The 22,248-nt window shown below is 37.6% G+C and overlaps 1 protein-coding gene across 6 annotated transcripts in view; it reads left to right on the top strand.

Moving 5' to 3' along the window:
• The first annotated feature begins 1,602 nt into the window (after positions 1-1,602).
• The window catches only part of ABCB1 (ATP binding cassette subfamily B member 1), a 98,956-nt gene continuing 78,310 nt past the window's right edge, over positions 1,603-22,248 (top strand). For 3 of the 6 annotated variants that reach the window (XR_010158572.1, XM_063814647.1, XM_054655907.2), the window contains exons 1-5: positions 1,603-1,689; positions 3,605-3,928; positions 4,493-4,566; positions 8,859-8,907; positions 18,974-19,142. Coding sequence is in view for 4 of the 6 variants with exons in the window: in XM_063814647.1 (XP_063670717.1) it covers positions 1,684-1,689; positions 3,605-3,928; positions 4,493-4,566; positions 8,859-8,907; positions 18,974-19,142 (622 nt within the window). In the remaining 2 variants the exon portion in view is untranslated. Of the gene's footprint in view, positions 1,690-3,604; positions 3,929-4,492; positions 4,567-8,858; positions 8,908-18,973; positions 19,143-22,248 lie in introns of those variants that run through there. The other 3 variants (XM_009453497.5, XM_063814645.1, XM_063814646.1) reach the window with 3 other exon arrangements.

Genomic DNA, 22,248 nt, shown 5'->3' with positions numbered 1-22,248 from the left:
CAAACAACCTCTGAAAATGATCATATTGACCTTCGGAATCTGGATTTTTTTTTCAATGCAGGTGTCCACGGAAGCAATCTGATGTAATCCAACATGACTTCAAGCACAGTCATTTAATATCCCCTATTAAGTACAGTCATTTAATATCCCCTATCATCACATGTCCTTCATACATAAAAATCATTACACGTGAAAGGGTGGAGAGTGTGTGGATCCCTTATTATTGTGTTATTGTAACACAATAACAATATTGTGTTATTATTGTTAACACAAGTGAGTCATATGTCTTGCTCTTTGGACTGGGTGGAAACTTGTATTGTTTCTCTGCCTCAGGTCAATTAAGTTCATTGAGGTGAGTTGCATTCCTTCTTTAAGCATGTTGAACCTTCAATTTGGACTCAGATGGGCTAAATAGAGGAGCTAGGAAAAATACAGAAAATAAATTATTAGAGAGATCAGAGAAAGATACATAAGATTTACAATAAAAGAATTATGAGAAAAACATCCAAAAGAATTAAAAACCATAGGAGAAGGAAAAATAGGTGAACAGCTTTTTAATTTCTATAAATGTGTTGTTAATACTCATAATAAAGGACTCAGCGCTGGGATATGAGAATAATAGGTCAAACGTATATGGATACATAGATGTGACTACATACATGAGTTGCAAGGAATGCTAAGGAGGGCAAAAAGAGATTGAGAAGAGGGCATTATTACTAATATATAGCAATGTTGAATGTTTAGGGTGTTTCAGGCACTGTACAAATCTTTTAAATACACAAATCACTTAATCTTGCCATAACATTAGAAGATACTATCTACTCTTTACCAAAAAGGTAACTGTGGGATAGCAGAGTTAAGTAACCCGTTCAAACCTATGCATAATAGTCAGCAGAGATGGTCCTTATCTAAGTTTTTCTGCCTTTGAAGTCCAAATAGTTTAATGCAGCCAGGTACTAAAGAAGAAAACTTTTGTAAATTAGTTTAGTTTAATGATTTACATGTGGAAAAGCACAGAGTGAAAAGCACATATCATCTGAGAAGCCCAGTGAGTTTGGCTGAAATGGAGTGAACATGTACATGTTGAGGGTGAGGAAGATGATTAGAGAGAAGTGATGTGTTGTGGTTCTTAAAAGCTAAGAGGAAACTGTTAGATATGATATAGTCTGTGGCAGGGAGCCATTGCAGGTTTTCCAAGATGGACTCATAAGGAGAAAACACTTCATGGGGCTGGAAAAGGCAGTGAAGTGGTGTGTCCTATGATAATGTACTACAGTGTAGGATAGTGGTTAAGAGTACAGTTATGAGAGAGGGACTACTGGTTAGCAGCTTACCTGCTGTGTGACTGGGCAAATAATGCAAACCTCAGTGTCTTTTATTGTAATATGGGAGTAACAACAATAGTAACTACTTCATAGGATTCTTGTAAAGATTAAATGACTTAATTTCTTTGAAGTGCTTGGCAGTTCCTGATAAATGACCAGTAGTTAATAAATGTTAGTTGTTATTATTATCATTATATATTTATTACTCCCATAGATACATATAGAACAGACTGCAGCAGAGAGGCAAATCTTTAATGTTGTGAGAGTATAGACAAGTTGGTGAAATGGCTGCATGAGAGCGGAGGACAAGAAGGTGCAGATTGTGGCAGTCACTTCAAATGGAAATATCACCGCTTGAATGAAGGTATGTGAGTGTCAACTTGCAAGGGGACCAGGTAGGTTTCATCAGAAATTAAGGAAGCTTAAGGAGAACAGCCAAGTTCAGCTTGACAGGAGTGGTGGTGGCACAAATGCAAGACTGGTGTCTTTCAAGAAACCAAGGACTGTTGAAAGTAGCAAGAGCTAGTTTGTTTTAGGTCCATCATGTTTTATATTCACACTTTCATGTCAGTGGAGCAAAGAAATTGAATACAATATAATAGAATGGTAGAATCTTATTTTTAAAATCTGTGTTGTTCTGATCTTTAACTTACTTATATCTTTGATAGAGATCTTTACCTGATGCTCAAGATTGTAGAAATAGTATAATCAACATAACAGTATAGCACTGTATTTATATCCTGCACTGTTTAGGGAGGGTTTAAGGCCATTCAAAAGGATACATAAAATACAACAAGATTACATAAATGAAAGGTGAGATAAAGCAACAAAGCAAAACAAAAGTGAAAACAGAGATCATAGGCACAAATAAGATTAAAAACGCATGTAATGAAGATGAAAGCTTTTACATTTACCCCAGATGGACCACAGGGTTGTTGTTAAGCCTTTAAACAGTGAACAATGCTGTACACATGCATATGCAATTAGAACATGTGGAAAAAATAGTGGCCTGTTAGAAGCCTAATTAACAATTTGTGGAAAAAAAAAAAAAAAAGAGGCCGGGCTGTAGCTCACGCCTATAATCCCTGCACTTTGGGAGGCCGAGGCGGGCGGATCACGAGGTCAGGAGATCAAGACCATCCTGGCTAACACAGTGAAACCCAGTCTCTACTAAAAATACAAAAAATTAGCAGGGCGTGGTGGCGGGAGCCTGTAGTCCCAGCTACCTGGGAGGCTGAGGCAGGAGAATGGCGTGAACCCGGGAGGCGGAGCTTGCAGTGAGCCGAGATCCTGCCACTGCACTCCAGCCTGGGTGACAAAGAAAGACTCCGTCTCAAAAAAAAAAAAAAAAAGAAAAAAGAAAGAAAAACAAAAGAAAACTTCATTGTATTGTAAGGCCAAGAACAAAATATATCAAGGTAAGGAAAATTTGTAGTCAAGAATAGAAAAAAATTATGGCTTTGAAGTATGAGTTCTTTAAAGAAAGTGGAAACATCCTCAGACTATGCAGTAAAAAACAAAGTGATTTTCTTCTTCTAAACTTATGCAATAAACTGATAGGTAATATGTGAAAGTCATAGAATGTAGACTAGAGGATACAACAAACCTATTTCCTCTATGTTCATAAGCAGTAAGAAAAGCTCTGATGTGAGTTAGCATTGCTTTACAATTTTGAATTGTGCAGATTGCACGTACTTTTCCTCAGTTTGAAGCAAATAGTGGACAGGAAAAAATATTAAATGTTGGCAGTAAATATGGAAGGAAATTACAACTAATGTAATATGCTAAAACATGCTATGTTTATTTTACTAATTTGAATTAAAATGTAAGAATTTAAAATGCCCTGGAAAAACACGGGCATTGATCTGACGTCTGAAGTTTTAAAATATTACACACTTTGAAATAGCATTTGTATCTTGAAATACCTGTCTCTATATATTTTTTAAAACTTCCTTTTTCTTTCATTCCATTTATCATCAAATAAAGGATGAACAGATGTAACTCAGAAACTGTCAAGCATGCTGAAGAAAGACCACTGCAGAAAAATTTCTCCTAGCCTTTTCAAAGGTGTTAGGAAGCAGAAAGGTGATACAGAATTGGAGAGGTCGGAGTTTTTGTATTAACTGTATTAAATGCGAATCCCGAGAAAATTTCCCTTAACTACGTCCTGTAGTTATATGGATATGAAGACTTATGTGAACTTTGAAAGACGTGTCTACATAAGTTGAAATGTCCCCAATGATTCAGCTGATGCGCGTTTCTCTACTTGCCCTTTCTAGAGAGGTGCAACGGAAGCCAGAACATTCCTCCTGGAAATTCAACCTGTTTCGCAATTTCTCGAGGAATCAGCATTCAGTCAATCCGGGCCGGGAGCAGTCATCTGTGGTGAGGCTGATTGGCTGGGCAGGAACAGCGCCGGGGCGTGGGCTGAGCACAGCCGCTTCGCTCTCTTTGCCACAGGAAGCCTGAGCTCATTCGAGCAGCGGCTCTTCCAAGCTCAAAGAAGCAGAGGCCGCTGTTCGTTTCCTTTAGGTCTTTCCACTAAAGTCGGAGTATCTTCTTCCAAAATTTCACGTCTTGGTGGCCGTTCCAAGGAGCGCGAGGTAGGGGCACGCAAAGCTGGGAGCTACTATGGGACAGTTCCCAAGTGTCAGGCTTTCAGATTTCCTGAACTTGGTCTTCACGGGAGAAGGGCTTCTTGAGGCGTGGATAGTGTGAAGTCCTCTGGCAAGTCCATGGGGACCAAGTGGGGTTAGATCTAGACTCAGGAGCTCCTGGAGCAGCGCCCAAACCGTAGTGGCACTGGACCATGTTGCCCGGAGCGCGCACAGCCCGCGCGGTGCGGGGACCTGGTCTCTGAGCCCGCGGGCGGTGGGTGGGAGGAAGCATCGTCCGCGGCGACTGGAACCGGGAGGGAGAATCGCACTGGCGGCGGGCAAAGTCCAGAACGCGCTGCCAGACCCCCAACTCTGCCTTCGTGGAGTTGCTGGAGACCCCGCGCACAGGAAAGCCCCTGCAGTGCCCATCGCGGCCAGAGCAGCTGGGGCATCAACGGCGGGCGCTCCCTCTTACTGCTCTCTGGCTTCGACGGGGGACTAGAGGTTAGTCTCACCTCCAGCGCGCCTGAGGCGCATGCATTTGGCTAATGAGCTGCGGTTTCTCTTCAGGTCGGGATGGATCTTGAAGGGGACCGCAATGGAGGAGCAAAGAAGAAGAACTTTTTTAAACTGAACAATAAAAGGTAACTAGTTTGTTTCATTTTCATAGTTTACATAGTTGCGAGATTTGAGTAATTTATTTCTAGCCTCCAGCTCTGAAATAAATGACATGTTGTTTTTAATTATTTTTATTTTAAGAAACGCAAGCCAGCCTTTGGAATCAATATCCCTGCTTAGAGCAGAAGTTTGTTGGCTGAGTGGAGCACAGCATATGCATTTTCCCTGTCTTTTTTGTTCTTTCTTTTAATGATACATAATATTTTACATATTTATGAAATGGGGTACATGGAAGCGTTTTTTACATGCACGGAATGTGTAATGATCAAGTCCGGGTATTTGAAGGATACATCACCTTAGGTATATTTCATTTCTATGTGTTGATAACATTTTAAGTCTTCTAGCTACTTTGAAATACACAATATATTGCTAACTATAGTCACCCTCGTCTGCTATCGAACATTGGAACTTATTTGTCCTATCCAACCGTTCTTAGTCATTCACCAACCTCTTTTCATTTCACCTTTTTACCCTTCCCGGCCTCTTTCCCTTAGTCTTGGTGTGCCTCTTTCTCAGCTTTCCTGCCCCAGACAGGCGGATGCTCATATGTGTTTCTGTCTTATGAACTTCTGCTTTTCAAGTCGCCCACACGTGAGCCATATGCTGCTGGTGATCTGCTCTGTGGTCCAGGCTCTTGCTTCCGGTAAATGGCTATGTAAACATCGCGTGTTTGTGGCCTGGCTGATGAGACAGAAGGTCAAAAGTACATTTAGGTTGTTAACTGGCAATAAATATCTGTATATAATATTGGTAATGTAATCATATAGGGAAAATAATTATTTAAAGTAAATTTTGATCATGGTGCTCTGCCTTTATAGAATATTTAAAACTTCACTAAATAGATTCATTGTTAGTAGTAAATTGTAAAATAAACTAGTAAGTTTAATAATATTAGAAACTGTAATGTAAATTATAAGATAAATTAGTAAACACATTAATATTATAAGAAACCAAGCTTTTCAGTGTAAGAGAAAAAATACAAATGTGGAAATCAAATACATTTTTAAAAATAATGTTAAGTTTGAATTAGAAATTTCAATATGAATTCATAATCTTTTAATAGTTCATTTTCAGTCCACTGAAAGGGACAGTAACAATGAGCACTGTTAGTACCAGATCTGGGTTTCTAAATACCATTCCTCCCTAAAAGAAATGAACCCCTCAGTAGCTAATTTCAGCCAGGTCTGGGACAGGAAAAATAGAAAGTGAGCCTGGAGTATCTTGTGGTACCTGAAAATAAGGAAGTGGAGTTTAATGGAGTAGTCGAAAGCACACTGAAACTGTCTGGAAGATGCTTCCAATGGCCAACTCTGGGACAATTTGAGCATCAAAGAACATCATAACTGTAACTGATTTTGAGATACTGAATGCTACTGCTGAATGCTTAATATTCTGAGAGAAGGGAAACTGAAAGAAAGTGTGAGAGGTAGAGAAAATAAAGCAATGATCTTTAGAGAAAAATTCCAGCTATCATTTTGGAACTTCCATTGTTATAATAGATTCAGGCAAGGATTGTCAATGAACTCTAAATTATCAGAAAAATGTTGTATCTAAGAATTTTCTTCAGAATGTTTACTAATTGGAAGGAGAATATGCTTCTCCAATTAAAGATTTTGCAGTTAGCACCTTAACCGAGTGATCAGACCTGGTATCTCTCATGGTAGAATGGACTGTAGTAAATGACTCATCACTTGGATTTTGAGTAAACAACATCACCTAGCAAATATTAATATATCTGCAAAAACATTGAGTCTGTATACAATTAAACTTGTAGACTGGGGCTGTCCAATGGATATATCATGTGAGCCACATTTGTAATTTAAAATTTTCTAGTAGCAACAGTAAAAAATGAAAATAAAAAGATAAACTAATTTCGTAAATATATTTTATAGAACTCAATATGTCCAAAAGATTGGATTTTCTACATGTAATCAAAATGATTAATAAGATAGTTTACATTCTCTTTTATGCTAAATCTCCTGTTTGATGTGTATTTTACATTTATTGCACCTCCCATTTGTATTCAGTTTGATACAGGTATACCCAAGATGTGGGACATTCTGTAAGACAGCTGTTCTTGTTCCTTTACAAAAGTCAATGTTAAAAAAATAAAAGGAGGACTTCTAGATTAATAGAGACTAAAGAGATATAACTACCAAACGTAGTGTGTGAACATTACAAAACAAAACAAAAACAACCTAAAAGTTCAACAAGGAAAAAATCCTATGGAAAACGTTCTTGGGAGATTTTAATGTGCATTAGATATTAGCCAATATCAGAATTGTAATCACTTTTCTTAGATGTGATAATGGTAGGAGAACATGTCATTGCGATTGAAAATTTTTGTAACAAAAATGTTCATATAAACCATGAAAAAGACTCCATAGAGTGGAGGGTAGGTATTCCACTTTTTGTTTTTAACTTTGTATTTTTGAAAACTTGATAGCTTAAAGAATTATGTACTTATGATACAAACATTTAGGTAGATTTAACTAAGAAATATTGAGGGTATGTGAAGAGAAACAGTAAATAAAATTGTATGATCTTTCACATATTTCTATTATTGGTTCTATCATGGCCTATAGACTTTTTTTTTCAAATTAGAGATTATATTTTAAAGTAGTTCTTATTAAATTGTGTTCATTGCCATTGATTTAAATCTATTTTAACATGGGATTGTAAAGAAGCATATGGCTTTGGTAATAGATAATGCTGGGATAATAGTCCTATTTGGAATATGACTATTAGCAAAGATTCTTTATTAAAATGATGTTTGATGAATGACTTGTCTTTCTAAGCACTGTTTTTTGTGCTAATGGGGATAAGTAAGTTATCTAGTAGGGGTGAGAGTTTGTGTGAAAGTGCATTTTAATGTGATGCAGTATCTCAGAAATCTGAGGTTGCACCTTATAGTTTGGTGGTCAGGGAACAGACTTGGCATTTAAATATTGGCTTAGTTATAGCTGTGGACCTTGGACAAGTTAACTCTTCTCACTCTTCTACGTCTCTAAAAGAACAAAAATATGTCTTCCTCATAGAATTGTTTATGAATTGTGTGTGGGAAGTGCTTACTTAGCCAGTGCCTGGAACATTATAACTTCTCCAGAGTAGCAGCTGTTTTAGAGAACAAAAAAATAAATAAAAGGCTTAGAGCTAAAACTCAACTATTTATGGCTATTTTTCTCCTTTCATCCTGGTTCCAGGGATACTGAAACCATGCCTTTACTGGGAATTGGGTGGGACCAAACCTGAAGAGTTGTGTTTGTGTATTTTATGTCTGTCTAACATTACTCCAAAGCCAAATGGGTAAACTCTGGATTTTTTTCTTTAGAAGTCTCCTCACCTCTTTTGACCTCACTTAGTGTAAAGAACAAAGACAAAGATGAATTTACCTTATGAACTTAAAAACCGTGTAAAAAATAACACAAATCTTTTCTAAAATAGTTTTTCTTGTATACCTACAAAAATACAGATGAGGCAGATTTGTTATGGTTGGTTTGCTTTCACATCCTAGGTGGCAGTTACACAGAGTAGAAAATGGGCTACAGAGTTAGATTCATTTGTATCTGGGCTCAAAATAATAGTTGACCTTATGCCTGAGGAGAACTTTTTGACAATTTATAGAACATCATTTCTGACCATAGCTTTCTAGCGTGCATTTATTTCATAATGGTCCATTTAGGACTCCAGACATTTTTTTCACAATTAGATTTGCTCATAAAGAGTAATTTAATTTTCTTCTGAGGCTAGTTATGCCCAGCATCTAATTGCCACTTCTCTTCACTAGAAAGGGAATGATTAAGAATAATATCTGGGTAGTAGATGGATAAAATGTCTACTGCCATCATTAATCAAATGACAATTAAGGGGATTCATAATTAAGGGGAAGCATGAATGATTTTCTAATTAGAATAAAAACAGGGAACTCTTTTCAGTATGTATATTTTTCTAATTGCAAAGGGTGTATATATGTATTCATCATAGCAAATCAGGAAATATCAAAGGCACAAGGAAGAAAATATTTTTAGAGAGATTCCAGCACTCAGTGATAACCACGTATGTAGATTTCTAAGATATATGTAAACATATTTAAACATTATAAATGGGGTCATACTATTATTATCCTGTTTTTTAACTGTATAATATAGACATATTTCTTCTTCCTATTTGTCATTAAATATACATTCTATGTTAATTTGGGTAATTTAAAAAATATGTAATTTTTAAAGTTTTATGTAATTCCATTGCTGTTTTGCAGTGAAAAAGATAAGAAGGAAAAGAAACCAACTGTCAGTGTATTTTCAATGGTGAGTTTTGAATTTATTAACTATTCAAAATACTTTGGAAATTTGACATCTCCTTACATGGAAAAGAGATATTTCATCTGATGTAAGATTTTTGTATAGGGTATGTTAATGGAGATGCAAAATAAATTGGTTTGATTTAGCTTATTTTCAGGAGAATGCTGATCATAACTTGCTATCTATATTACTAATCTACAGCCACCATTCCTGACTTAGATTTCAATTCTTCTAATGAATTATGTTGCCAGTGATCCATTACCTATACAAACACCTCTCCCATCTGCATAGAGGAAACCAATCACATAGAATGCTGTCTTTAATGGCTCTGAAATTTGGCAGGTTTTTTAGGTCAAAGTCCGTTGCTATCAATAAAAGTTAGCAATGGATTATTTATTACTATGCAAATTTTAGGTCATTTAGGTTAGTCCATTGCAAATTTTAGTTCAAAATCCATTACTAACAATAAAAGGTAGCAATGGATTATTTATTACTATGATTTCAAATATGTCATATGCCATTATTCCCCTGTGTTAAATAGATGAAAATCTAGAATTCGAAAACCTTATTGTAACTCTTTATTTCATTTTCTGATTGCACAGTGGTTTTTTAGAAGCTTTTCTTTAATCACACTTGGAATCAGACATGTATCATATACGTGTGGTTGGTTGATGACCTCAGTGCTGTGATCTTGGCTCACTGCAACCTCCGCCTAGTTAATGACCTCTTATTTACCTGGATTCTTACTTCCTTTTTTCTAAGAGTACAAATTTAGGTGAACTGTTAGGTGAAAGATTCCAGAGATTAGAACCTGGAAGACTACTAAACCAATTAAGTCTAACAGCACATGCTTTATAATTCAGTCATAACACAGCAATTTTTTTAAGGTAAGGGAGTGGATAGATTGTCTTGCAAAATGGATTTTAATAAATTGACTATAAAAATAGTTGTAGGTAGGGAAAAAACAGTCATGTGACTTTTACACTGAGGACTCTATGGTTCCCTTATGTGATCTTCTGTGCTACCATTGCTCTTGCCATGACTCCTGCTTTTATTCTATCTCTACGCCCTTTGGAATTTTGGTGAGATGAGACTATGTACTTGAGTCATTCTTAGACTACTTGAGTAACCAAGTGACAGTTTTCATTGTTACTTTCTTGTATGGAAAGAAGCGTTTAGGTTAAAGTTGTATTTATCCCCAGGATTTCAGTGCTGTCACTTTAAGACTTTCAGTTTTTATTATTTGTAGTTAAATTTTTTTAAACCTTAGGAGTCTTATATTTTAGAAAATTTAACAGACCTACTATATAGAGGCAATGTTATCAATAATTCATTTTAAGGCACAAAAGAATAAAAATATGGAGCTTTAATATAAGGTAGTAGTAATAGCACACATAAAGCACTATGTGCCAAGCATTGTCCTAAGTATTTCATATTTAATCTCATTTAATCCTTACAACTCCTTTTGAGAAAGATATTATTATTATTCCAATTTTACACATGAAGAAACTGGAGCCAGACATGTTCACTTGTCTGAGGATGTACAATGGGGCCAGGATAGAGAGAATATATTCTAAGCCTCTTGATGAAGTACTCTACTACTTAGATAGATTTTCCTCACATCTTTTTCCTGAAAAGTCAACATAGAAAACATTGAATGTAACTTCAATATAAAACTTATAAACACAAGAACATAATAAAAGTTTAACAATATATTGGTGATGTCACTGGCATTGCTTATTAATAATAGTTTTCAGTGAAGACAAAAAACATTGTGTGTTCAGGGTTTCCAAGAAGCCCAGCTTCAGTGATTCACACTAGGAGGACCCAGAGGATTTATGGCTAAGGTTTATTACAACAAAAGGATACAAGGCAAAATCAGCCATGGCAAAAGGCGAGTGGGGAGAAGTCCAGAAGAAACCAGGTGCAAGCTCCTAGAGTTCTCTCCTAATGGAGTCACAGGGCACACTGAATTTCCCCAAGCAATGAGTTAAGACAGCACTTGTAGAATGCTGTTTATCAGAGAAGCTCATTAGAGACTCAGTGCCCAAGGATTTTATTAGGAACTGATCATGTAGGCACCTACCCAGCATGCACCAAAATTTCAGACTCATAGAAGGAAGGCAGAACTGCAGAATGAAGAATCATATTGTTTGTACAGATAGTTTGGCCATACTTATCAGTTAGAATGGTGGTAATCCTCCCCAAATCCAAGTTCCAGCCAAGGGCCAACCTTTGTATACAGGCCTTTCTAAACATGGCAGCCTCAGAGCTGCTGTGTTAGCTCTTGTCTGCACACAATGTCTGTTAATTTATTTCCACTATGAGATTTTTTAGCAATCTTAAAAAAGTGATGAAGTAAGGAATAGATTCAAAATTCTATACTAGCCTTTTAAATTTATATCAGACCTTGTTTCAACATTTACAGAAACACAAAAGTAGAATAAAATCTAAAGCAAGTGAGGAAATGTGACACATAGAGCTGGGCTGTAATTTCTACACAAAATGAACTTCTTAGAGATTATACACTCTTGGTCAGGTGCTGTGGCTCACGCCTGTAATCCCAGAACTTTGGAAGGCTAAGGTGGGCAGATCACTTGAGCCCTGAAGTTCAAGACCAGCCTGGGCAACATGACAAAACCCTGTTTATGTGAAAAGTACAAAAATTAGCTGGGCATGGTGGCACATGCCTGTAGTCTCAGCTACTCGGGAGGCTGAGGTGGGAGGATCACTTGAACCCAGGAGGTGGAGATGCAGTGAGCCAAGATTGTGCCACTGCACTCTAGCCTGGGTGACAGAGTGAGACACTGTCTCAAAAAAAAAAAAGATTATATATTCTTGCAAGAATTGTGCACTGTAGATTGAACTCTGAGCTTTCTATTATGTGTGTCTTATGGAAACATTAATTTTTTTCTAAATAGATAATACCTAACAATGTTAAGTGTTTCCCTTGTACCAGGCATTTGTTAAATACCCTATGTTTATTGTGTGACATAATCTTCATATAGGGACATAAGTACCTGCAATTTAGGAACTTGTGTTATTCTTGTGTTCCAGATGAAGAAATTGACTTAGAGAAGTTAAGTAATGCATTCAAAATCACAGGGTCACATAGCTACTAAGCAGGGTAGACTCAGATATGCCCAGTTGCTTTTAACAACTGTAATCATTTATGATTGGTTAAACTGTTATTTCTCTGGAATTGAAGAGTTCTTTATTGCTGCTATCTTTTGATCTTATGACCATCTCATCATCAAAGACTACGCCACCTGGCTCAGTATCCTCCCTTTCCACTTTGGTGCTCCAGCCAACTTGGGTGACTTTTATGGTTATATGGATAATCACTCCTTGAGCTTCACAGCTGAAATAATCATAAAAACCTACCTGTGTCTGAATCTGTTTCCTCCTCCTTCTTTCCAGTTATGACAGAGTTTTAGTCTTAAGACTAATCATTCATACTTTGGCTCCTATCTCCTCTGCCTTCTCAGGGACCTTACATCATTATTACCACTCATTCTCTTCTGTATCTTCCATCTTTCCCTCTCAACTGGATCTGTCCCATTGGCATTGACACATCAAGGCACTGATGCCCTTCATGGAGCCACCCCTGCCAGCTCCCTTCACACACAAAAGTGGCCTTTGCGTTCTGTCTTGATTTCACCATTGACTTAGTTCTCAACCTATTGAAGTTTGGCTCCTGTTCCTGTCTCTCTCTACATCCAGTGGACATTTTAAAATTCTATCTTGATCTCTCAGCAGCACTTAGACTTTCTCCTATATTTTTTGTATTTGCTTCTGTTATGTCACAGTTTGCTGATTTTCCTCCAGCTCTTTGGCTTTTTCTTGTGCTGCCCTCGCCTGTAAAGTTAAGTTCCTCAACCCCTTATCACAGGAGTCGGAGATGATGTGGACATTCCTATAGTTCCACAAAGCCATTTTCAAATTTCTTGTATTCTCATGCAAACTCCTTTGTCATTTGAGTTTCATTCTACATAATTATACTATCTTCTATCTATTTTCGGTGGTATCCTCGAATTATACCCCCATTCCTTAAGGACTTTGGCATTTGATTGCTTCTACTTCATTCACCTTATGTTCCTGTTATTCTTCTGAGTATTTTGGTGACCTTACAAATAAGTCTCAACATTCTCTGACTTCTTCAGTTCCAACAACGACGCCCCATAAATTACATGAGTACCTTAGTAAATTGCACGTGTGGACAGGATCTTGGGCTTATTGTCTGGGTGAGCTTTCCTCTATGAAGGTATAAACACACACACACGTATATCAGTCTTTGACCACAACCTGTGATTCCTTCCAGCTCTGCCCTGCCTCTTTATCATCCCTCTTTTGACATTGTGTATTCATTTCCTATTGCTGCTGTAGGAAAATAGCACTCACTTAGTGGCTTAAAACAACACAAGTTTATTACCTTACTGTTCTGGAATCGAAGTTTTACTGGGCTAAAGTCAAGGTATCAGCAGAATTGCATTTCTTCTGGAGGCTCTGTTTCCTTCCCTTTTTCAGCTTCTAGAGGACACTTGCATTTCTAGACTCACAGGCCCTTCCTTGCATCACTCCAACCTCTTACTTCAATCATCACATCTCCTACTGACTCCAGGCCCCTCCTCCCTCTTATAAGCACCCTTGTAATTACATTTGCTCTCCTAGATAATCCAGGGTAATCCCCTATCTGGAGATCTTTTAAATCTGCAAAGTCCCTTTTATCATGTAAAGAAATATATTCACAGGTTCCTGGGATTAGGATTTGGACAGGCTGTGGGGGGAGAATTATTCTGTCTACCACACCCGGTCAAGACTTTACTCTCTCAACTGCTCTTTCATCTCCTAGTATCCCTCCTTCCTTTTTGCTCTTCTAAAAATTTACCCATAGCAGCCACATCATATCACCTTGATCCCTACCTTAAAACCATTAAATGCTTTCCTTTCTGCTTACACAGGAAGTTCAGTGTAAAACCCAGACTCCTTCCTGTCATCACAAAATGCCCTACATATCTGACCTCTGTTATTTCTGACTTTACTGCAGACAAACATTCCCTCTCACTCTGCTCTTGCCACAGTGTTCATTCTATTTGGTCCTTGGGATACAGCAAGCTGGTTTTTACCTAAGTATCTTTGCATTGGCTCTTCCTGCCTGGAATGCACTGTCCCCAGATCATCACAGGATGAACTGTATCCTTCCTGTCACTGAAGTCTCATCATGGATGTTACCTCCTGAGAAAGACATTCTCTGACCAGCCAATCTAAACCAGGTGACCCTGCCTGTCTCTGTGTCATACCATGTATGGCTTTTCTCCTGAATATTTATCACTGTCTGATTTCTTTTTTATGTGTTTGTCTTCTCTCTGAAGGTAGGCTCCGTGGAGGCAGGAGATTTTTTGTATATTTTGTTCTCTACTATAACCCAAATGCCCTAGAATGGTGCCTGGAACTTTCATAGGAACTTAAATATTGAATGAATGTTGAATACATCTATTCCCCCTTTTAGTGTATGCACTAGAGTGTATGCTTTGTGAGGATAGGTAGCTTTTCTTACTCACTGTTGTTACCAGTACCTAGAACCAAGCCTGACCTTATTAGGTTCTTTCAAATATTTGAAAGATATTTTAAAATATTCACATATCCCTTGAATGTTAAATGAATAAATGAATGAATTAATTCTCTCTCAAATCCAAGTCATGTTTGCCATCTAATCTGGTGAATGTTACCTAAACCTCTCTCCTGTCAGTACCTTCTACTTCTTTGCCCTGGGAAGCCCAGTCTTTGGCATTAGGCACTGATCAACATGCCTTTTATGTGGTTCTGGTTCACCTTCTCTCTCTTTCCTTTTAGCATCTAATCAAACTTTCTTTCTCTTTCTTTCTTTCTTTCTTTCTTTCTTTCTTTCTTTCTTTCTTTCTCTATCCCTCTCTCTCTCTCTCTCTCCTCTCTCTCTCTCTCTCTTTCTTTTTTTAGGTCTTAACTCTGTCACCCAGGCTGGAGTACAGTGGCATGATCACAGCTCACTGCAGGTTCAACCACCCAGGCTTAAGTGATCCTCCCACCCCAGCCTCTGGAGTAGCTAGGACCCCAGGCACATGCCATCACACCCAAACAATTTTTAAATTTTTTTGTAGAGAGAGGGTCTCCTATGTTGCCCAGGCTGTACCAAACTCCTGGGCTCAAGCGATCCTCCTGCCCTCAGCCTCCCAAAGTGTTGGGATTACAGATGTGAGCCATCATGCCCAGCGCATTTCCTCTTTTAAAAGCTCCAATTACAATTAGTTTATACTTCTATTTTACATTTCACCTGGTTACAACGTTTTTTAGTCTGCCTGCTTTTTGACTTTATGAGAGTGAAAAGTCTTGTTAATTATTGTATTTTCAAAACCAGTAACATTATCTGCTTATATCATATATTTGCATATTGTATGCTCAATAAGTTTCTTGTATTCTCATTTTTACCCTCATAACAGCTATGTAAGGTTTTCTGTATGTATGAATATTTTCCTCATTTTGTAAATTCAGAAACTGAGACTCAAGGTTGTTAAGATTTTTTTCCCCTAAAGTCTCCTTCCTAATAAACTACAGAGCGAGGGCATTTGACTGAGGCTTTTGTCCTACTCAGCATTATGTTACCACTTTCTTCAAATCTTCTCACCCCCTTCTCTCTAGAAATCAATCTTGCTTCATGTCATTAAGAAATATGAGGTTCTAGCATCTATAAGGAACCTAAACAAATTTACAAAGAAAAAACAAACAACCCAATAAAAAGATGGGCAAAGGACATGAATAGAGACTTCTTAAAAGACATGTGGCCAACAATTATATTAAAAAAGCTCAACATCACTGATCATTAGAGAAATGCAAATCAAAACCACTGTGAGAAACCATTTAACACCAGTCAGAATGGCTATTATTACAAAGTAAAAAAATAACAGATGCTGGCAAGGTTGTGGAAAAAAAGGAACATTTATACACTGTTCAGCCATTGTGGAAGACAGTGTGGTGATTCCTCAAAGACCTAAAGACAGAAATACCATTTGACCTATTACTGGGTGTATACCCAAAGGAATATAAATCATTGTATTATAAAGACACATGCATTGTATGTTCATTGCAGCACTATTCACAATAGCAAAGACATGGAATCAACCTAAATGGCCATCAATTATAGACTGGATAAAGAAAATGTGGTACACATAGAGCATTGAACACCATGCAGCCATAAAAAGAAACGAGATCACGTCCTTTGCAGGGCATGGCTGGAGCTGGAGGCCATTATCCTTAGCAAACTAATACAGGAACAGAAAACCAAACACCACATGTTCTCACTTAAAAGTGGGAGCTAAATGATGAGAACACATGGACACCTAGAGGGGAACAACACACACTGGGTCCTTTCGGAGGGTGGAGTGTGGGAGGAGGGAGAGGATCAGGAAAAATAACTAACGAGTACTAGGCTTAATAGCTGGGTGATGAAATAATCTGTACAACAACCCCCCATGAAACAAGTTTACGTATGTAACAAACCTGTATTTGTACCCATGAACTTAAAAGTTAAAATAAACAAATAAAAAATAATAAAAAAAACAAAAGGAAATATGAGGTTCTGAACTCTTTCAATTTTCTGTCTTTATTCCTGGAAAATTAGTACTCACTTTAATCTCCTTCCTTCTAGTCTAAGATTAAGAGATGTAATTCCAATTTTCCCAGCTCAGTGAGGGGTGTCTTTTGATCAGTCAGCTATTTCTGTTTCCACACTTTACACCCCAAACTTGAGGGTCCCCAGTCTTTTTTAAGCACATTGTGCTCTTTTCTGTCTCAGTTTACTTTTCTTTTTGGCTTAAATGCCTTTTTTTTTTTTTTTTTTTTGAGACAGAGTCTCACTCTGTCGCCCAGGCTGGAGTGCAGTGGTGCGATCTCGGCTCACTGCAAGCTCCGCCTCCCAGGTTCACACCATTCTCCTGCCTCAGCCTCCCGAGTAGCTGGGATTACAGGAGCCTGCCACCACATCCGGCTAATTTCTTTTTTTGTATTTTTAATAGAGACGGGGTTTCACTGTGTTAGCCAGGATGGTATTGATCTCCTGACCTCGTGATCTGCCCGCCTTGGCCTCCCAAAGTGCTGGGATTACAGGTGTGAGCCACCGCACCCAGCTACACTTGGTAAACTTTCAAAGCTGGAAGGAAGCATCACCTCTTTTATCATATGAAGCCTTTTCACAAAGGAGGGAATGATGATTGACTCAGTTTTATGTCTATTCTATACACTGTGCTGTCAAAGCATGCAGAGCATGTATTGCATACACATTTTTCTTTAATCTCTCTGAAGGCAGAGTTATATCTTTGGCATTTATCTCTGGATTTTATCTGTCATTGAATAGGCATTCAGTAAATGTCTACTTTCATGATCCACTTATTTTTATTATGGCCAGTGACAGTTCTGGAGGTAAAATGTCCTGTATTGGTGGTGATGGGAGAAATTTTTTCATATCAACTATCTTCTCTTCCTGTACTAAGGAGTTTGATATTTTATCTACTTTAATATAATCTCTAAAAGAAGACCTCTTCCCTTTCATTTTTGTTTAAGGAAGCAGATGAATTCTTATCGAAGACAAAGTACGTAGTGCAAAATTTAGCCAGTGTTTCAATGAAATATGAAAAAATATGCCAAAACGTGTTGTCCCATTAATGTTTTAATCTGTAAATATGATGATGTTTTTAGATCATCAACCCATAAATAACATGGAAAGTTATGCCATGAACCCAAACTTAAGCTCATTTGATAACACTTTTAAGAGCTAGAAAAAGGGTAAATGCAAATACTTAAGTATCTATTAGATACCCTTTTTTACACACCATATCTTAATTTTCATTAATTATTTCATAATTAGGCTTTACTTTTTATCTCCTGCTTTATGGACTGCCATTCATTACTGGTAATAACCATTCTTTATTTCTCCACTCGGCAGTCCAGTACCAAATCCCCCAGTTGCTACTGTAAGATTCATGTAAGCTAACTCTAGGATTGGTTTCTATCCCCTTGTGAAGTATAAGTAAGTTCTAAAATCTTGCTGTCTGTGGCTATGTCTTTTTTGCTGCCTAATCTTTGTTTTGGTTTATATTTCCTGCCTAGGCCTATGATTTTTTTACCCAGTTTTCTCCCTGCATTACAAACCTGTTGCCTACAGCTACACCTTGCATCCACATGTTAACCTTCTGCCCTGGGATTTATCCATAGACACCCACAGCTGGCTTTACCCCATTTCTGTTTTTTTTTCCCTTTGGTTTTCTTTCAATCCTTAGCTAGTTCCTTGAGTTATAGGGAAGCAGTATTAATCACTTCCCAAGGGGGCCCTGAGCCCATTCCTCTTAACTGTGTCCTTTTCCTGTAACTTTTTGGGTTCAGAGAAGCTTTTCTTTCCTTCCTGTGACCTGCCTACATTTAAAGAGATTATGCAGATCTCCAATGTAGGTCATTCATTATTGCCATATTCTGTCTTCTCAGAAAAAATGTTCCTTGACAAGCATGCATCAGACTCATTCCTTTCTTTTTTCTGCTCATTCTTGAGGCCTAATTATCTTCAAATCATTTTACCTTTATATCAGTTCCATTGTGTGGCAGGTCTTTAACCCAAACCACTTTCTTAAAGCAACACAACGTTTCCTCCATGGTATCCTCAGAGGGGCCTTTGGCATTCAAGTTTTTGCCCATGAGATGATAAGTGGCTTCTATTCTTAGAAACTAGAGCAACAAATACTATATTATAGTACCATTAAATACTTTTACAGTTTCCCAGAATGTCCCATCCTTCTCATTAGACTTCATATAAGAAGACAGACCAAGTCCAATATGAAGAATTAGGCCAGAACTCAATGGAAGAATCAAATGTCCATTTCTAATTAGACTATTGCAATAATTTAGCAAAGGTAGAGGGTGTCTTGGACTAGGGTGGTATCAGTAGTAGTCTGAAAAATGTTTGGATTTTGGATATATTTTGAAGGAAAAGCAAATCTTCCATGAAACTGTACTAATTTTTCCTCTGCTATTCTTTTTTCTCTCTTTTTAGTTTCGCTATTCAAATTGGCTTGACAAGTTGTATATGGTGGTGGGAACTTTGGCTGCCATCATCCATGGGGCTGGACTTCCTCTCATGATGCTGGTGTTTGGAGAAATGACAGATATCTTTGCAAATGCAGGAAATTTAGAAGATCTGATGTCAAACATCACTAATAGAAGTAAGTATTGTTTGTGTACCAATTTTATTGGAAACTTGCAGCAAAAACAAGCACTTAGAGTGATGTTTATGGATTCTTTACTAAATACACATTAGTGTGTTTAGTCCTGTAGGAGGCAGACAGTCTGAGTTATAATTCATATTTGTAGTGAGTTAGAAAAGATAATATTTACAAGCATTACAACACACAACTGAAGTGCCAGCAGAGATATGTAGAAAAAGAGAGAGCCCTGTGAAGTCAGAAATATTCTGGAAAGCTTCAAGAAGAAATATAGGAACTTAATTAGAACCTTGAATGATAAGTAGGAATCTGTTGTGAGATTTCCTAACAGATTGAACATGGGTGTAAGACGAAAAGTCGGGGATGATTCTAAAGTTTTTAGCCCTAGAAACTGGGAGGATGCAGTTACTATCAACAGAAATGAGAGATGGAGAAGGAGAGTGGATTTGAGCAATAAATCCCAGAAATTTAGTTTTGGACATTGTTATATGTTGGGCTTTCTGGAAGTAGATGCAGGAATGGAAAAGTGGGGCAAAATTGTGTGTGTGTGTGGGGGGGTATTTTAGGATAGGATAAATAATAGCTTGTAGCTTGTTTTGTGTGTTAATGGAAATGATCCAAAAGAAAGGAGAAAGTGATGTTTGAATGAAAGATGGAAGAGATTTGCTGAGTGATATCCTTGAGAAAGAATGGAATCCAGTGCTGAGGAGGAAAACAGTAACAGGTGGGAAAAGTGAATTTGAGTGTCAGTACCCAGTGGTGGGTAGATGAGAAGGTGAGAATCTGTGGAATTTTTCTCCTGATAACTTTAGTTTTCTCAATGAAGTGGGAAGCAGGAGAATTGGCTGATAGAGACAGAGAAAACAGATGTAACACAGCTCTCAAGGAAAGTGGGAAAGTGAATAGACTACAGAAATAATCTGGGTGTAACATACATATTCTTTCCTCTCTCTCTGTCTCTCTCTCTCTCTTTCTCGATTGGGGAGGAATGGGTTGATATCTCTGAGTTTCCTAGGTTACCTCTGGTCAAGCCTAGATTGATTTAAACTGAGCTACTCAAAAACTTACAATCCAGTTTGCACTCAGGTGGTCAAATGTTGAAAATGCCTGTTTGAGAACATACTTGAAAATGTAGTGATACCACTTAGCTTACAAGGACCTTTCAACTTTTGAACTTTCAAATTTCTGATGAATGCAATGAATTGCTTCCCCAGAAACATGCACATGAATATTCATACCAATCTCGGGTATATACGGATCTTTTGATATTTGTCAGTGGGTCCTCAGAACCACTTCGTGATCCTAAAAAGTACATTGTTTACCCTGAGATAGAACTACTTCAATTCTGTGGATGCAGGTAATGAGCTGGGCCAGAAAAATTTTTGTATGTTTGAGCTATGTAAAATTCTTATGCTTTATTACATCCTTTCACGGCATTCAAAGGGACCTGCAGAAAGATGCTGCACCACCTCTGAACTGGTACCTTTCTTTTACACCATTCACCAGAGGAAGTCCTCAATGCTTTCTGAATTCATTAGTTCCTATACTTGCTATATTGGCCAATATTCTGTGGCGTTAGCTCTCTTACTGCTTCATAGTGGAAGAATCAAATACTTCATCACTCTCTGGTGGCTCAGCAGACCTAATGGGTACATCTCTGTCCATCCAGATCTTGCTCACTTTTTAATGACTTCCCAGCCTTCAGAACTGTGGGAAATAAATTTCTATTGTTTGTATGTTAATACATACAGTTTATGTATTTTGTTATATCATCCCAAATGGACTAAGACACACAGTAAACTCACTTACTTAATAGCATGCATGAGTTCCCAAACAGATGATGATCTAGTTGTGAAGACTAGCTCCTTTCTGGATAGGCCCATGTGTCTGTATGCCTATCAAAATCTCCTAGGTTAAACAGGGGCCACATCACCACAGCTTGCCAGCTGGTAATTTAGATTTCCATCTTCATAGATATCTAGTTTCTAGGTGAGGTTGTAATTCACATTGCAGTCCTTGCCAGTCATTCTCATTCAGCTCACTCTTCTAGTCTCGAGAACGGGAAAGAGAAAGCTTAGAGAAATATTTGAAAGTTTACTTTTGTTATTCTCTTAAGAGGTGGTATATTTAGTGGTTAGCGAACATACTCTGGAGTTGGACTGCCTGGCTCAAAAACCACACCCTTACCAATTTTTAATTTTGAGGTTTAGGGAATTTATTCATACTTTAGTTATTAAGTTGGATAACAATAGAACCTACTTCTCAGGATGGTTGTGATATTTAAGTGGATTCATTCATTGAAGAATCACAGAACAAAGTCTAGTCATAAGAAGTACTCAACAAATATTAGTTACTGTTATTATCAACAGGCTTTCATGTTCCTCACAAATGAAATTACATAACTTGCAATGATGATATGGTTCCTTATATAATTTCTTCTTTACAAAATTCTGTGATACTACCTCAATTTTCATAGTTGTTGAAAGTTTGGGACATACCCAAAGTTACTCAGTACCTATTATATGATGTGAATAATCATCCCTTTAAGTAGAATTTCCTTGGTTACCAGCCATGCCTTTCAGGGAAGGTAGGTATCCTCCAACTATGACCCCTGGGCTAATTTGGCCTGCTGCCTCTTTTTGTACAGGGTGTGAACTAAGAATGGATTTTACATTTTGAAATCATTGAAAAAAAATCAAAAGAAGAAATTATATTTTGTGACCCGTGGAAATTATGTGAAATTTAAATTTCAGTACCTGTAAATAAAGTTTAATGAAATGTAGCTACACCTATTCATTTACATTTTATGAATGTAAGCAGCCTATGGCTGCTTCTATGCCACAATGACACAGTAGAGTAGTTGTGCAAACCGTATGGTCTGCAGAGCCTAAGATATTTACTATCTGGCCCTTTATAGAAAAAGGTTGCCGATCTCTGAAGTAGGGTATTGAGTGAGGGGTTGTTATCTTCAGTCAATCCATCAATTAATTTGTATTAGAGCATTCTGTGTGCCAGTCACAGTACATGCCCTCATCATTCCCAACTCTTGAGGAGCTTAGTGTAGTGGGAGGGATGGACAAGGGTGAACCATAAATACAGTCGAATT

The sequence above is a fragment of the Pan troglodytes genome, chromosome 6, assembly GCF_028858775.2.
Source record: "Pan troglodytes isolate AG18354 chromosome 6, NHGRI_mPanTro3-v2.0_pri, whole genome shotgun sequence".
Lineage (NCBI taxonomy): Eukaryota > Metazoa > Chordata > Mammalia > Primates > Hominidae > Pan > Pan troglodytes.
This window is presented reverse-complemented; position numbering and strand designations above follow the sequence as displayed.